General features: G+C 49.7%; 1 protein-coding gene across 1 annotated transcript; it reads left to right on the forward strand.

The window, feature by feature from the left end:
* Positions 1-308: 308 nt before the first annotated feature.
* LOC149273281 (EMILIN-1-like) lies at positions 309-14,777 on the forward strand. Its single transcript, XM_089506510.1, has 10 exons — positions 309-787; positions 3,277-3,453; positions 8,631-8,756; positions 9,029-9,243; positions 9,359-9,364; positions 10,045-12,225; positions 12,651-12,776; positions 13,212-13,229; positions 13,315-13,449; positions 14,446-14,777. Exons 1-10 carry the CDS (start codon positions 309-311, stop codon positions 14,775-14,777), a joined length of 3,795 nt encoding a protein of 1,264 aa, XP_089362636.1.
* The last annotated feature ends 3,225 nt before the right edge of the window (positions 14,778-18,002 follow it).

Consider the following 18,002-nt stretch of genomic DNA (forward strand, 5'->3'; position numbering starts at 1 on the left):
AAGTGTGTCTCTGCAAGTGAATGGACGGTCACATTATATATAGTGTGTGTCTCTGCGAGTGAACGGACAGTCACATTATATATAGTGTGTCTCTGCGAGTGAATGGACGGTCACATTATATGGTATGTCTGCGAGTGAATGGACGGTCACATTATTGGGTGTCTCTGTGCTGGAGTTGGAGCGGTCTCATTCCAGCTGTCATGCCTCCTGCTTGTGATTATAATGAATGGTTTGTTAGTGCTCTGGGCCACAGAGCTTCCTCTCTCAGGTCGCAGGAAGATTTAACCATTTTGATGCTGGAGGGAAGTATGATCCCTGGCCCTGGAGGCAGCAGATCCCTGGCAGTGGAGGCAGCAGATCCCTGGCAGTGGAGGCAGCAGATCCCTGGCAGTGGAGGCAGCAGATCCCTGGCCCTGGAGGCAGCAGATCCCTGGCAGTGGGGGCAGCAGATCCCTGGCAGTGGGGGCAGCAGATCCCTGGCAGTGGAGGCCGCAGATCCCTGGCCCTGGAGGCAGCAGATCCCTGGGAGTGGAAGCCGCAGATCCCTGGCAGTGGAGGCCGCAGATCCCTGGCAGTGGAGGCCGCAGATCCCTGGCAGTGGAGGCCGCAGATCCCTGGCAGTGGAGGCCGCAGATCCCTGGGAGTGGAGGCCTCAGATCTCTGGCAGTGGAGGCCGCAGATCCCTGGCAGCGAAGGCAGCAGATCCCTGGCAGCGGAGGCAGCAGATCCCTGGCGCTGGAGAAATCCACCTTCCAGCAGAGACGTGTCTGTGGCCCAGCAGCACGTGGTGTGGAGACGTGGCCTTTTACTCCCGCTTACTACCGCACCCCCCCCCCGCCAGCTTGGCAAGAACTGCCCTTTAATTTTACTAAATCCCCTTCACAGGACGATCCAAAGTCAGAGAATCACCTCCCAGCGAGTCCAGAACAAGAATCACTGCAAGGAAAATATTTCGGGAGACACGTTACACCTGTGCTCAAGGAGTATTTAGAACCCGGATGCGGCTTTTACCCGGAAAATAACATAAATATTCTTCACCCCCCGCACCACCTCTCACGGTCACTTAACCCTTCTGTGGTACCCCTTTCCTTATTACCAGGTGTCATTCCTGCCGTCACCCCACAAGTGTTACACCCCCGGAACGGTTTACGTTTTTCCTTTTCCCTAACACGTCACACACCAGTGTACAAATGTGGCTCAAATACTTTACAGTAGATACTTGGAACGTCCTCCCAGCAGAAAAGGTAGAAGCTAATACAGCGAGGGAATTTAAACATACATGGGATTAGAAGTTGTACATTACTGGGATGGTAGTAGATAAGTGGAGCAGCCCCTCAGCAGAAGTGGTAGAGGGTAATACAGTGAGGGTATTAAACATGCATGGGATAGACGTACGGCTCCTGAATCTAAGACGAGACCAACGACTGATTGAGTCTTTACAGCAGGAGAAACGGGCGACTAGACGGGGGCTGAATGAGGCTGATCCGCCGGCGGGTTCTGGGTTTCTAATCTGGATCATGCGCTCGGCGCTGCACACACGCTCTCAGGGAACCGGATCATGCGCTCGGCGCTGCACACACGCTCTCAGGGAACCGGATCATGCGCTCTGAGCTGCACACACGCTCTCAGGGAACCGGATCATGCGTTTGGCGCTGCACACACGCTCTCAGGGAACCGGATCATGCGCTCTGAGCTGCACACACGCTCTCAGGGAACCGGATCATGCGCTCGGCGCTGCACACACACCCTCAGGGAACCGGATCATGCGCTCGGCGCTGCACACACGCTCTCAGGGAACCGGATCATGCGCTCGGCGCTGCACACACACCCTCAGGGAACCGGATCATGCGCTCGGCGCTGCACACACGCTCTCAGGGAACCGGATCATGCGCTCGGCGCTGCACACACCCTCAGGGAACCGGATCATGCGCTCGTGCTGCACACATGCTCTCAGGGAACCAGATCATGCGCTCGGCGCTGCACACACCCTGTGTACTGGATCATGTACTCGACACCAATATCTATTGCATCCTCTGTACGCAGCTCTGTACGGCGTGAATGTGGAGACTTGAAATATACAGCGAGAGACGTGAACATGCGTTTAACCTATTTATGGGTAATCTGACTCCAAGAGCTTACACTTTGTGCAGGAAGAGCTTAATCAGGACGTGGGACATTTGGGAGGAGAGGAATGAGATCCCTTTTCTTTCTATGCCTCTCTCTTTCTCTCTCTTTTTTTTCTTTCTATCCTTCTCTCTCTCCTTCCCTACCCTCTCCCTCTCCTCCCCCTCCTTTCCTCTCCCTCTCCTCCCCACCCAGGGTCAGTTTTTTTTTGCTGCAGGGGATTCTTTCTTCCCCCATTTCCTTTGGTTGATGGGGCAGCAGTGGGCTGTCCGAGGAGCTTTAAAGGAGGTGATATTCCGCAGAGAAACTGAAAAAAGAGCAGAAGAAAGAGGGGAGTTTATGCTGCAGGGGGGCAGGAGAGCTGCAGGAGGCAGAGTAGAACCCCCACCTCCGCACATGGTGTAAATTCCCCCGGGGGACACTAGGAAGGATCCACACAGAGGAGATTCTGTAAGGTTTAGCCCTGATATCGAACCGACGCCCGGCGGTCAGGCAGACGGGTATTAAAGTTCCTGAGTTGACACGTTTCGTCTTTGTGAATGAGGTCTGAGCAGCTGGACCAACATCTGGAGGAGCTCATCTGGAAAGGGTCTCCGCTTTGAGTCTGGACACGGATCCACGGCGTGGAGGACGCCGGCTTCACCGCTGGATTAACACTTGGAGTTTCCCGTCTGGAAGGGGTCGGGTCTATTGGGCAATAACTGTGACGGTTCCAACCATCGCGGAGAAACCCTGGTGTCCCCACCGGGCAGACATCTGGGGCAAACTGTTGGGAGAAGGGCTGAAGGTCTGGAAGTTTAACAGGTCAGAGCGTAAAACGCACACGGAAAGCCCCTGGATCCCCACGGGTGTAACGGTCGGGGAATCTCGCCTGTGACAGTCAGTTCAGAGGATTCCGGCAGTCGGCATCTGACATAACTCCGGAGAGTCTAATATCTCCGCTGGATCAATAGCCTCCAGCAGGTCAGGGAGCAGCCTAAACATATCTTTGGCCAGGGAGGCCGCCGCTGCCATTGATCGGAGGATTAGCCGGCTCCAGCTGCTAGGGATTAAGGGTAATTGCGGTAGAATTAGTGACCCTGGGCAATGTCCCAGTGACGAGCTCCAGGCACTGAATTTCACCCCAGTCTATATTTCTTCTTCTCCCTGAAGCCGGATTAAGATGGCCAAGACGGTGTGGCTCATTCTCACTGGCCTGCTCTCCATATATTTGGGGGATTCAAATGCCACGAATTACCCATCTCGATACAGCCTGTACACCGGAGGATCCCCCCAGGGCCAGGGGGTGACACAGCCTCAGAATGGGCTCCGAGCCGCCAGCAGACACAGGTAGGCACCCAAAATATCAGCAATTGAGCTGGAGCACAGCTTAAAGTTCAGAGGGTCAGCCATACGGGGGGCTCAACCTGTCACAGTCAGCACTGGCAGTGTGCCCCGGGATGGAGGGAATCTAATACCGAGGCAGCACATAGTACAGAGGCTACAGTGTATGGAATGAGGAGCAATACAGAAGCTGCAGCAATATCAAGACAGTATGAAGGCTGCAGTGGTTGGGATGATGTACAGTATGGAGGATACAGTGGTTGGGATGATGTACAGTATGAAGGCTGCAGTGGTGGGGATGATGTACAGTATGGAGGCTGCAGCGGTGGGGATGATGTACAGTATGGAGGCTGCAGTGGTGGGGATGGTGTACAGTATGGAGGATGCAGTGGTTGGGATGATGTACAGTATGGAGGCTGCAGTGGTGGGGATGATGTACAGTATGGAGGCTGCAGTGGTGGGGATGGTGTACAGTATGGAGGATGCAGTGGTTGGGATGATGTACAGTATGAAGGCTGCAGTGGTTGGGATGATGTACAGTATGGGGAATGCAGTGGTGGGGATGATGTACAGTATGGAGGCTGCAGTGGTGGGGATGGTGTACAGTATGGAGGATGCAGCGCTTGGGATGATGTACAGTATGGAGGATGCAGCGGTTGGGATGATGTACAGTATGGAGGCTGCAGCGGTGGGGATGATGTACAGTATGGAGGCTGCAGCGGTTGGGATGGTGTACAGTATGGAGGCTGCAGTGGATGGGATGATGTACAGTATGGGGAATGCAGTGGTGGGGATGATGTACAGTATGGGGGATGCAGTGGTTGGGATGGTGTACAGTATGGGGGATGCAGTGGTTGGGATGATGTACAGTATGGAGGCTGCAGTGGCTGGGATGGTGTACAGTATGGGGAATGCAGTGGTGGGGATGATGTACAATATGGAGGATGCAGTGGTTGGGATGATGTACAGTATGGAGGATACAGTTGTGGGGATGATGTACAGTATGGAGGATACAGTTGTGGGGATGATGTACAGTATGGAGGATACAGTTGTGGGGATGATGTACAGTATGGGGAATGCAGTGGTGGGGATGATGTACAGTATGGGGAATGCAGTGGTTGGGATGATGTACAGTATGGGGAATGCAGCAGTGGGGATGATGTACAGTATGGGGAATGCAGCGGTGGGGATGATGTATAGTATGGAGGCTGCAGCGGTGGGGATGATGTACAGTATGGGGGATGCAGCGGTTGGGATGATGTACAGTATGGAGGCTGCAGCGGTGGGGATGATGTACAGTATGGAGGCTGCAGCGGTGGGGATGATGTACAGTATGGAGGCTGCAGCGGTGGGGATGATGTACAGTATGGGGGATGCAGCGGTTGGGATGATGTACAGTATGGAGGATACAGCGGTTGGGATGATGTACAGTATGGAGGCTGCAGTGGTTGGGATGGTGTACAGTATGGAGGCTGCAGTGGTTGGGATGATGTACAGTATGGGGGATGCAGTGGTTGGGATGATGTACAGTATGGGGAATGCAGTGGTTGGGATGATGTACAGTATGGAGGATGCAGTGGTTGGGATGATGTACAGTATGGAGGCTGCAGTGGTTGGGATGATGTACAGTATGGGGGATACAGTGGTTGGGATGATGTACAGTATGGAGGATGCAGTGGTTGGGATGATGTACAGTATGGAGGATACAGTTGTGGGGATGATGTACAGTATGGGGAATGCAGTGGTTGGGATGGTGTACAGTATGGGGAATGCAGTGGTGGGGATGATGTACAGTATGGGGAATGCAGTGGTTGGGATGATGTACAGTATGGAGGCTGCAGCGGTGGGGATGATGTACAGTATGGGGGATGCAGCGGTTGGGATGATGTACAGTATGGGGGATGCAGCGGTTGGGATGATGTACAGTATGGGGGATGCAGCGGTTGGGATGATGTACAGTATGGAGGCTGCAGCGGTGGGGATGATGTACAGTATGGAGGCTGCAGCGGTTGGGATGATGTACAGTATGGGGGATGCAGCGGTTGGGATGATGTACAGTATGGAGGATACAGCGGTTGGGATGATGTACAGTATGGAGGCTGCAGTGGTTGGGATGGTGTACAGTATGGAGGCTGCAGTGGTTGGGATGATGTACAGTATGGAGGATACAGTGGTTGGGATGATGTACAGTATGGGGGATGCAGTGGTTGGGATGATGTACAGTATGGGGAATGCAGTGGTTGGGATGATGTACAGTATGGAGGATGCAGTGGTTGGGATGATGTACAGTATGGAGGCTGCAGTGGTTGGGATGATGTACAGTATGGAGGATGCAGTGGTTGGGATGATGTACAGTATGGAGGCTGCAGTGGTTGGGATGATAGGTTGTGGAGTGGGTCAGGGAGGGGACAAGTTGTGGAGTGGGTCAGGGAGGGGATAGGTTGTGGAGAGGGTCAGGGAGGGGATAGGTTGTTTAGGTTGTGGAGTGGGTCAGGGAGGGGAGAGGTTGTGTAGTGGGTCACGGAGGGGATAGGTCGTGAAGTGGGTCAGGGAGGGGATGGCTTGTGGAGGTTGTGGAGTGGGTCAGGGAGGGGAGAGGTTGTGGAGAGGGGATAGGTTGTTGAGGTTGTGGAGTGGGTCAGGGAGGGGAGAGGTTGTGGAGTGGGTCAGGGTGGGGGATAGGTTGTGGAGTGGGTCAGGGAGGGGTTAGCTTGTGGAGGTCGTGGAGTGGGTCAGGGAGGGGATAGGTTGTTGAGGTTGTGGAGTGGGTCAGGGAGGGGAGAGGTTGTGGAGTGGGTCAGGGAGGGGAGAGGTTGTGGAGTGGGTCAGGGTTGGGGATAGGTTGTGGAGTGGGGCAGGGAGGGGATAGGTCGTGGAGTGGGTCAGGGAGGGGTTAGCTTGTGGAGGTCGTGGAGTGGGTCAGGGAAGGGATAAGTTGCGGAGTGGGTTAGGGAGGGGATAGGTTGTGGAGGTCATGGAGTTGGTCAGGGAGGGGATAGGTTGTGGATTGGGTCAGAGAAGGGATAGATTGTGGAAGTTGTGGCATGGGTCAGGGGGGTAGGTTGTGGGGGTTGTGGAGTGGGTTATCTCTTCCTGAGTTCCTAAAACATTGAATAACCCCCCCTAAAGCTAAAGCGGCAAGACCCCTATACACAGAATACTGCCCATGAGGCAGAGCCCCTATACACAGAATACTGCCCATGAGGCAGAGCCCCTATACACAGAATACTGCCCATGAGGCAGAGCCCCTATACACAGAATGCCTCCCATGAGGCAGAGCCCCTATACACAGAATACCTCCCATGACTCACAAACCATGCGCTGTGCGTGGTTAGAAGTTTTCATTTGTGGAATTGTGTCCCCCAGTAAGGGGCCCCCAGACTGTGTTGCTGCAGCAGGAGAAATATCTTCATTTAGAGTTCCTATGTTCCATTTACAGATACGTAATACAATCATTTTATCTCTCGGATCACTCTATATAAGGGGAGGTCATACATGTTACACACATGTAGAATGAGCTGGTATTATCACACGCGGTTACGCCGGCTTTTGCTGCCATCTAGTGGATCATTTAAAAAATGCACCCAGCAGATTTATTTAGGGAACGTTTCAGGGAAAGTTTAACATCCTTCACCCCTCTTTTTAATACACATACAATTTCCCAGTGCTGAAAGGGTTACGCTGCGAATAAACCCCGGTTTATTCCTCTTGGGGTATTTGGAGCAGCCGTTTAGAGATCTTTAAACCATTGCACATCGTGCAGCCACGGCCCTTCATTCTCACGACATCCGTGACGTGGCTCTCTTTGCTCGATCCCACCTCTCTCACCCTACCATTAGTGTCTCCCCATCTGTCACTTCTCTCCCAGATCGCTCTGTCTCTTTCTCCTCCCCCAGATCTCGCTGTCGCTTGTTCCTCTCCCCGATCTCTCTCTGCCGCTTGTTCCTCTCCCCGATCTCTCTCTGCCGCTAGTTCCTCTCCCCGATCTCTGCCGCTTGTTCCTCTCCCCGATCTCTCTCTGTCGCTTGTTCCTCTCCCCGATCTCTGCCGCTTGTTCCTCTCCCCGATCTCTCTCTGTCCCATATTCCTCTCACAGATTGCTCTCTGCCGCTTGTTCCTCTCCCCGATCTCTCTCTGCCGCTTGTTCCTCTCCCCGATCTCTCTCTGCCGCTTGTTCCTCTCCCCGATCTCTCTGCCGCTAGTTCCTCTCCCCGATCTCTCTCTGTCGCTTGTTCCTCTCCCCGATCGCTTTTTGACGCTTGTTCCTCTCCCCGATCTCTCTGTCACTTGTTCCTCTCCCCGATCTCTGTCGCTTGTTCCTCTCCCCGATCTCTCTCTGCCGCTTGTTCCTCTCCCCGATCTCTCTCTGTCGCTTGTTCCTCTCCCCGATCGCTTTTTGACGCTTGTTCCTCTCCCCGATCGCTCTCTGTCGATTGTTCCTCTCCCCGATCTCTCTCTGCCGCTTGTTCCTCTCCCCGATCTCTCTGCCTCCTTGTTCCCCTCCCCAAGCTCTCTCTGCCGCTTGTTCCTCTCTCCGATCTCTCTCTGTCGCTTGTTCCTCTCCCCGATCTCTCTCTGTCGCTTGTTCCTCTCCCCGATCTCTCTCTGTCGCTTGTTCCTCTCCCCGATCTCTCTCTGTCCCATGTTCCTCTCACAGATTGCTCTCTGTCACTTGTTCCTTTCCCCAACCGCTGCCTGTCACTTTCTCCTCTCACCGATCTCTCTCTGTCGCCTGTTCCTCTATCTGCTCGCTCTCTGTCCCTTATTCCTCTTATAGATCGCTCTATGTAACTACTCTACCAGTCTGCTGTGGCATATTTATCTCTGTGCCGTTAGGCCTAGGGCAGCGGAAAGTATAGGGAGGCACAACGGTCTGGCCCTTAATCTCACCCACTCACTGATTTAAACATGCACAGGGCAGGCGTATGGCTTCTGAATCTTCTGGAACAGCCTCCCAGCAGAAGTGGTAGAGGGTAATACAGTGACGGTATTAAACATGCATGGGATAGGCATATGGCTCCTGAATCTAAGGGAGACCAACGACTGATTTAGGTCTTTACAGACTAGAATGCCGGATGGGCCGATCTGCCGGCTGGTTCTGGGTTTCTGTGAGGCTGTCACCGTGATGGGGGATCTTCTTTCATTTAATTGCCCTTCCTCCCTTATCCTTTCTCCCTCTGTAGGAACTGGTGCGCGTACGCGGTGACTCGGACAGTCAGCTGTATAGTAGAAGACGGAGCAGAGACGTATGTGAAGCCAGAGTATCAGCCATGTATCTGGGGGCAGATCCAGTGCCCACGAAATCTGGTGTGAGTGTCAGCAGCAACCAAACAGACATTATTCTACAGCCGGGTATTATCACATACAGAGGGGTATTATCACATACAGAGGGGTATCATCATACAGTGGGTTATTATGACATACAACAAGTTATTATCACTCAGAAGGGTATCACTCGGTGAGGTATTATCACATACAGTGGGGTATTACCAGATTCAGCGAGGTAACATCACATATAGTAGGGTATTATCACATAACAGGACTTTTTCATGCAGTGGCCCCTGGCTTTTCCGTCTCTCAGGTACCGCAGCTTTGTGAGGCCCCGTTACAAAGTTTCCTACAAGACGGTGTCAGACATGGAGTGGAAGTGCTGCCAGGGCTACTCAGGGGATGACTGCATGGAAGGGCCGGCCGGAGGGGCTCAAATCACCACTACCAGGCCGAGGCCTAAACCCGGAAGACCCGGCCTGTCAGGATCCAGTGGGGGCAGCAACCTGAGCAGCACCGGCGGAGAAGGTGGGTCTGCGAGGTGCCCATCGGGGTAACAAATACGCAGCTAATGTTACTGGATACAGCCAATAGGCTGCATGCTTGCCTCCCATTGGTTGACCTCAGGGTTCTAATATAGAAGATTCGGGTGGAAACACATAAGACCTCAAGGGCAACAAACCGACGGAACATGTAATCTCATCAAACCCCCACCTGGGGTTCCCAGGACACAAATACGGTTCCTTTCCAGTCATTTGCTGTCATTTGGAGGTAAAATCTGCCCCAGTCTCCATACCCCCCCCTCTGTATTCTCTATGTTTCTTAGTAACTAACATTTCTTCTGTTTAGAGTCTGCTCTGTTTGTGCACCAAAGGTCTGGGATGCCACCTCTGGGGTACCTTCTAGCACCTGCCTCCTTCCCCCCTTCTGAACGCCACTTCTCGCATCTTCTGGCTCTTGCCCGCTCCGTTTCTTCTCTGACTTGTGCCTCCTGGGCCTCCTGAGCTTCTTCTCTGGCTATCGCTGGCAAAACGTGTCATCTGGATCTATTCTGATCAATAGTCAAGGACTCCATCGACCAAACAGAGAGGTTTGCAGTTGGGGGAGGGGGGAGTTTCCTAATACATGTTCAAATATTTCATGAAAATATATGAAATATGAGATATGTTAAAAATATGAGATATGTCTCTTCTGTCCATCTCTGATGATGTAAATCCTGAATACATTTGTCTGCTCTGACTGTCAACATCAGGTTTTAATATTAATGCAGAAAAGTCGTAATAACCTAAATCACAAATCTTCGGCTAAACTTCCCGTTCACCCCCGCAGGTCAAGCAGAATCGGAAAAGGTAAAACAGCTGGAAGAGAAGGTGCAGCATTTGACCAAAGAGCTGCAAAACCTGCAAAGTACGATGCAGGGCATGAGCGAGAAGTTCCAGACTGAGATCCAACTCGTCCTGAATGGGAAACAACCCGCGGATTCCGCCAACAACCAACCAGAAATGAAAGAAACCCTCAATGAGATCCAGAGTCGATTGATAGAGCTCGATAATAGGATCACTTTTCACGATGATCAACTGGGAAAAATCAACAATGCCAACGACAAGCAGGCGAGCAGCTCAGACAGCACAACGAGCCAAAAGATTTCCGAAATACGGGGAGATATTCTGAGAGAGGTGGAAAGGAGGATGCAGCAGTCGTGTTCGGCCTGCCTTTCAGGAGTCGAAGGATTCCGGAACGAGCAGAATGAGGAAAGGGATCGAATCCGAGGGCTTGAAAAGCTGATCAGCTCTGTAGACCAGAGGAACCGGGAGGCCGTGCAGAACATCCAGGCCCACGTGGTCGAGTTGACAACGCGCATGCCTAAGGACTGCTGCTCTGAACTAAATGACCTTCGCAAGCGGGTGAGTGAGACAGAAAGGAAAGCAGATACGCTCTCCGGATCTGTTGTTGCCCTTACAGTACGTCTGGATGGCAAACTGGATGGCAGTGATAAGGACACCATCACCCAGATAGATCAAAATCTCAACAGCCGTCTGGAACACATCGAAGGTAGGATGAACATCACACAGAGGAGTCTAGAAGATCACTATTATCATTATCGGGATGGCATTCAGGATGAGATCAACAAGCTAAAGAATGATTTGGAGGATCGCATCAAAGGCAATGAGGAGAAGGTAAATATGCTCCTGACTGAGCTGGGAAACAGCTCTGGGATTGATGACTCAATCTTTCACACAATTGCCAGCTTTGGCCTGGATGTTAACTCTTTAAAGAACCTGGTGGGTAAAAATGAAGAGGTCCTTGGGACTGTTGTCCAGGACATCGAGAGCCTCAAGAGACAGGTGACCAGCACGATAAACAGTTGCACTGACCAATGCACCACAAGCAGCTCGGAGATGAAGGACACATTCTCCGACCTGGACAGACGGGTGAAATGGAACGAAGACAAGATCCGCATTATCAGCTCAGACATCAATGGCCTTCGATTATCAGGGAACTCTTTGCAAAATACCCTCGGAGGCCTTGAGGGTGAATTAACAAACATTAAGGTGCTGGTGGAGGCTAACGGGGAGTCTTTGACTAAGATGTCTACTGACATGGATGACCTGGAAGGCAGGCTGGCTACCACCATTCTCACAGGGGTGGACACATACGATTCCACAAGTAAAGACATTCAACGTTACCAGAATGAGACCAACAGGAAGATGCTTGATTTGGAAAGCGGTATAAGATCACTCACTACCATGATACAGTTTGATTACAAAAGCTGCGGGCAGGTTTGCTCCAATTTACAGGAAGAGGTGGGCAAGTTAAAGGAGCAGGTAGAAGAATGTAAGAGCAGCTGCCAACACATTCAGAAAAAAGAGGAGGAGGGCAAGGATCACGTTGGCTCTAGCAAACCACTGGATGGCTTCAGTGTCTTTGGAGGGAGCTCCAACATAGACTTGAAGTCTATGCAAGGAGAGCTGTCCAACATTATTGTGACCTTCAGCTCCTTGAACGACACCATCAAAGACCTTCAAGAGACTGTTGGAAAACACCAGACAGACATCATTGAGCTAGGAACCACCAAGGACAAAATAATCTCTGAGATCAATAAGATCCAGGAAGAAGTGACAGAGCACATCGAAGACAACTCGGAAAAGTTTGAAAATGTAGAGAAGGAGATCAGGAGATTTGGTAGCACGGTCCTGGAGGAGACACAGGATTGTAGACGTTCTGCTGGAGGGCTGGACGACAGACTTTCTAAGCTTGAAAATGTCTGCCTTAAACTGGACTCAGTGTCGGGGAGTCTGCAGAAGATCAAGGAGAATTTGGGTAAACACGTGTCAGGCCTGTGGAACTGTGTCCAGGAGATGAACAGCACGGTCAGGACGCACAGCGCGTGGTTTGATAAGCTACACAACAGCCAACTGAACGGGATAAACAAGAGACTGAACAGCCTGAACAGCTCCGTGTTGGTCCTGTCTTCTGAGTTCCAGAACTTCACCGTGCAGGACTTTATGGGTGAGTCCAGGACAGACCTTCTGCTCATGACAGGTGGTGTCTTAGTAAGATGGAAGCAATAAGTGAACGTAGTTAGCAGAAAATGAGAGATAACCAGGGAGCCGAGGCATACTGAACCATTCGGCTTGCTGATTGCAAATATTTTATCATGCACCTGCTGCCCATAATTGACAATACATTCATTTTATACCCAATTTCAGTTTTAGTTTACTTTAGTAAAGTTTCTATCGTTATAATTAGTAAAGTTTAGTAAAGTTTTTAACCTTTATAATTAGTAAAGTTAAGTTTAGTAAAGGTTTAGTTTAGTAAAGTTTCTTACGTTTATAATTAGTAAAGTTTAGTTTAGAAAAGGTTTAGTTTAGTAAAGTTTCTAACGTAATAAGTTTAGAGATCAGCAGTGTTCATTGTTCTGATTGCTGTTCTAGGACCCCCAGGTCTTCCTGGCCCACCAGGTCCTATAGGGAAACAAGGACCACCCGGCCCACAAGGTCCACCCGGCCCAGCGGGGAAAGATGGAGCCACAGGAAAGCAGGGACCCGTTGGACCACCTGGTGAGTGTTATAGTTATACTGTAGTGTTATATGGGAGTAACGTAAGGGGAATAAGAGAGAGGGTCAGAGTTTTACAGAGGAAATGAGAAGACCCAGTATTATACAGGACTAATGAGGAAGAGAGATTATTCAGGAATAATGTGAGACACGGGTAACAAGAGGGAGAGCCAGCATTATATGGGGGTAACAAAATTTAGGGTCAGTGTAAGCAGCAGTAATGAGAGGGAAAGCCATTATTATACAGGGATAACAAGAATTAGAGTCACTCTAATACAGGGGTAACGAGATGGAGGGTCAGTGTTATACAAGGATAATTATAGGGACAAGCAGAGGTACAGAGGTAATGAAAGGGAGGGTGAGTGTTATACAGGGGTAATGAGGGGCTGTCACTAGAGGTAACTTTATAGTCAACTTTTCTCTTTTTTTCTCTTTCAGGGCTGCGAGGGGAACAAGGTAAGTGGAATTTTTGGCCTAATGTGTCCTATTTTCATGGTTTTTGGAGACGTTTAATGGGTGTTACATTCCTTTTCGTCTCCAGGTCCTACAGGTGAGGCTTCCTTAGTGCCACAAATCTCCTTCTCTGCTGCCCTCACCATCCCCCAGGTGGACCCTGGTACCATCGCCTTTGACAAGGTTCTGGTGAATGATGGCAACGCTTATGACCCATCAAGTGGTGAGTTTTTTTCTCAGTAATAGACACTTATTATATATATTTCCTGTATATAATAATAATTAACCTTGTGGCACGTGTTACATCCAAAACACACCATACTAATACTTACTTTGGTAACACTGCAGGCAACACTATTGGCAATGCTGGATCTGAGATCCTGCAGCCAAGAGCCTAGCATTATGTCTCCAAAATGAGCCCACACCAAGCCCAGTGCTCAACCGGTGGGCAACCACTGCTGTAGTTTGGTACGGAGAGGTGCGACACTGTGAATGAGGGAACATGTAAATTCCCCTTTTGTGCCCCTATTGCAACACAGAACCTTTATGGCTTGACAGTGACAATGGAAGAGGCATATATTACCCCTGTGGTGGGGTCTGGCCTGAAGGTTGCGTCTAGATGAGATCTCTGGAACACCCATTGACCACAGCTGTGGATCAAGATACCCTTAGTCTGAGCATAATCTACTTCAGGCTACACAAGAGGAAACAGAAGAAGTCTCTCTAGTTAAGATGAAGTAGTGAAAGAAGTCATGATGCTTTTCTGCAGAGTGAAAAGAATAAATGGTCAAAAAAGTGAAGGCTATTTCATCAATAATCTCCTGAGATGGGTTAGAGAAGGACCAACTGCCATCTGAGAGATGGTGGACCAAGGCTGAGCTGATAAAAGAGTTCTTGGAGATCCGGGAGAGTTCTTGGACTGTTTGGAGGCTCCCACCTTCTAGGTCCAAGACAAACTGCTGGTGGGTGGCTATGCTACCCCAGGAAATGTCAGCCAAGGGCAGATTGCCCCCCCAGTCAATGCTACACAAAGAAAAGATGTCCCCCTAAGGGAATGCCAGCCACGGCTAGAGGGTCCCCCAGGGAATGGTGGCCAAAGGGAGAATGTGATTCCATTGCATGAAAGCCATTAGAAGAGGGTCTCATTGGAACAAATTTGTTTTTACTTCAGATTGTTGTAAAACTGTGTTGATTATTCTCTGCAACCTTCTTTCTCCAGGGATATTCACGGCTCCTGTGGAAGGACGTTATTTTATTAGCGCCATCCTTACCGGCTACAAGGATGAGAAGATGGAAGCAGTGCTCTCCAAATCAAATTACGGCATCGCCCGAGTAGATTCTGCCGGCTATCAGCCCGAGGGCCTGGAGAAAAAGCCTCTGGTGGAGAATAAGACCAGCGCCGGGTCTCTGGGGGTATTCAACCTTATTCTGCAGCTGGATGCCGGGGACACGGTCTGTATCGACCTGGTGATGGGACGACTGGCGCACTCAGATGAGCCACTCACCATATTCAGCGGGATTTTACTCTACGAAGGGGAGGTGGACATATAGTGGACCTCCTCTGGCCCCTTCAGAACCGTTTATTGAAACAATCTATCTACTTCACCTGCTAATGGAAAGGCGACTTATGTTGAGGATGTGTTTAGAAAGGATTTTGTTCACTGCTTTACGGTGGGATGGAGCCCAGATGGAAATGTGGTTCATGTGATTTTATTTTCAGGAGTCTCAACCAGCTGAGGTCACAAACAAATGATTATTCTCTACGTGGGGAACTACTACCACTCAACAGAGCCACATATATTTATTAACAGGGGGGTTATTTTTTATTACTATGCCAAAATACTTAAGCTGCGCCAATGTTTCAGGGAAACCCACAAGAAGATATTTTGGGACTAATGGTTGTCTTTCCAAAGGCTCAGTCTAAAGCTATTTCTGTATTAGAGCGCAGTACGGCACACTTGGGAGTTAAGCAGCCGCGTGGCCTCAAAGTAACCCCTCTGGGGTGGACCGTGTCAAATGATAAAGGGGTACGGGAAGATGGGGGGCAGATGCTCTGTGGTACTGGGACAGAGATTGAAATGATGAGATAGAAGGAGAGGAAATATCCCCCGGTGAGGGTTGAGACCACTGCGGACAGAGCGGCCGGACTGCGGCACTAAATCACAGGGCACGCTCACTGCATGGAGTCCATTTAAACACCGCAGGGAAATCCTACATATTACTGTACAGTATTCTTAATAAACCTGTGTAAAGCCGCGTTCAGCCTGCAATGATCCATATTAGAGGCCCACTTTACACACCGTGGTCCGTCCATGAGAGCCGCCATCCCCCGGAGTTACAGCCGCTTTACAGAAGGCTGGTCTTTATATACATTTTATCAACATTTAATTATTAGAAAATATCACTTTTTGCTACTTATAATTAAACCACATAAAAGAAAAAGACATTTCAAATATTTTAAAGAAGAAGCTGGATTAGGTGGGGCACGGTGCTGTGAAATGCGTCGGCCTGTTTAGGGAGGTCAGAGACGCGGCTGAAATTCAATCCGTCCCCAACGAGGCAATGCTTAGTGGCCACGATATTACACTCTTACTTCCTTTATGTGGCATATAACATGTATGTATTACTGAAAACTGTGACTGCCGGTATCGAGTGATGGCTCGTGGCTTCATTGTGGAAAATGAATGATGTGGGTCAAACAGACACCGCCATGTGCTGTATAATTACCAATATGGAGGAAAATCAGAGCAAAATTACAGATCTTCATCACGGAAATTAAACGCTATAGGCACCAGCCAACTAACAACCCCTAGGTCCTGCCGGCCAGACCTGGACTATCAGAATCAAGATTTACTAGAACCGCAACTCAAAGAACTATAACAACTTAGAGATTCATCATAGAGTACTGTCAGGTACAGGAGATTCAACACAGAGTACCGCCGGGTACTGGAGATCCACAGAAGACTGGCGGGTATTGGAGATCCACAGAAGACTGGCGGGTACTGGAGATCCACCACAGAAAACTGTGAGTACTGGAGATCCACCACAGAGTAATGCCGGGGACAGGAGATCCACCACAGAGGACTGTGAGTACTGGAAATCCACCAAAGAGTACTACCGGATAGTGGAGATCCACCACAGAGGACTGCTGGGTACTGGAGATCTACCACAAAGTACTGCCAGGCCCTGGAGATCCTCCACAGAAGACTGCCAAGTACATAAGATCTACCGCAGAATACTGATTTGCACTGAAGATCCACCATTACTTCTAGAAAAACTTGGACAATTACCACTAAATTTCACCGGTTGTTAGAGACCCCGCAGTGCACCGGCAGAGATACTTATCAGGTCCAAACCCGCGATAGAGAAACCCCACAGAGCGGCACCAGGGCTCAGATAATAGCTTATTAGCGGATAGAAGCGGCGCAGGGTGCTGGCAGACGACAGGTTTAATACATACTGATGATCAGAGCAGGTCGGTGACAGATAGGGCCCCAGGCAAGAAGCCCGAGTGACCTCACACACGCAGAACTTTTTTCCAGGGCTTCCAAACAAGAATTATCTGCGAAGTCTGAGGTAAAGAGAGGAAGGTCCTGACGTGTCGTTCTCGGTTATCTGTACAATGTCTCACGTAATGAGAGCGCTCGGTCCGTCCCGTGATCTCCACACGGACCTCCAGCTAAGAGCCGGACTCTTCAAACCCCAAGGTCTGGAACCAGGATCCCAACATAAGGCAGATTACAATGATTGTTATTGTGAAATCCCAGGTAGCCAGTAACGTGGCCAGTAACGCGGCCAGTAACACGGCCTGTCGCTTCCAGCGTGTAAAATGACTTTATAATGAATAAACAATCACTGTGTTTACGGAACTCATGAGAAACGTTTCTATTTTCGTCCCATTAAGTACCGGTAAAAGTGTTTTTTTGCTGAATTTCTGCCAAACACCATGTTGGAGAGACAGTTTAGGACAGGGGCGTCCAACCTGCGGCCCTCCAGCTGCTGCAGGACTACATCTCCCATAATGCTCTTTCAGCTAAGGGGCTGGCTGAGGAGGATGGGAGATGTAGTCCTGCAGCAGCTGGAGGGCGGCAGGTTGGAGGCCCCTGGCTTAGGGGTTCTATATGAGAACGGCACTCTGCTGCTCGACTCAGACGGAGGTGCGCTGCCGGTACAGAGCGCTATGTCAGCTGTGCCACAGGGGTGTAGTTAGAAACCATAGGGCCCTGATGAGAAAGAGTTATAAGAAGCCCATTGGGGTCATATACACGCGTAACGCGGTACTGTTAGGGATATTAATGAGACAAAATAGGCAAAACCAATATTTCGTCACACACAAAATAACGACGCTACCAAACATTGTAGAACCACATCCACAATATTAATTTAAGGAGATACGCTATATTTTATCTCCGATCCTAAATTCTTTCAGATCGACGAAAATTATAATTCAAATTATATAGATATCGCCACGATAGTCAATAAAAAATATTATTTATTGTAAATACAATTTATAAAATATCTATATGGGTCACACAGTGCATGATATAAAACACAAAATTCTTAAAACATCTCAAAAAGAAATCAATTCAAATACAGTATATTATCGACAGTTATCAATATGAATCGTTATTTTATGAGTCTAACACACAATTAATTTCCAGTCCACTCGGCAACCAAAAATTGATAATAATCCGGGCAGTAATAAAGATATCACTATCTCTCTTATATTAGTTCAACTAATATGACAAATTAAAAAATAATTTGTTTGTGTCTAAG

The sequence above is a fragment of the Sceloporus occidentalis genome, unplaced genomic scaffold (assembly GCF_023333645.1).
Source record: "Sceloporus occidentalis isolate IW3139 unplaced genomic scaffold, rSceOcc1.0.p SCAF_387, whole genome shotgun sequence".
NCBI classification, from domain to species: Eukaryota; Metazoa; Chordata; class Lepidosauria; order Squamata; family Phrynosomatidae; genus Sceloporus; species Sceloporus occidentalis.

Bases quoted from the DNA above. Each gene is read 5' to 3' on its own strand.
- LOC149273281 (XM_089506510.1), top strand. From the start codon at position 309: ATGATCCCTGGCCCTGGAGGCAGCAGATCCCTGGCAGTGGAGGCAGCA. The intron at 3,454-8,630 runs GTAGGCACCCAA...CTCCCTCTGTAG, and splicing joins CGAGCCGCCAGCAGACACAG to GAACTGGTGCGCGTACGCGG. The intron at 8,757-9,028 runs GTGAGTGTCAGC...TCCGTCTCTCAG, and splicing joins CAGTGCCCACGAAATCTGGT to GTACCGCAGCTTTGTGAGGC.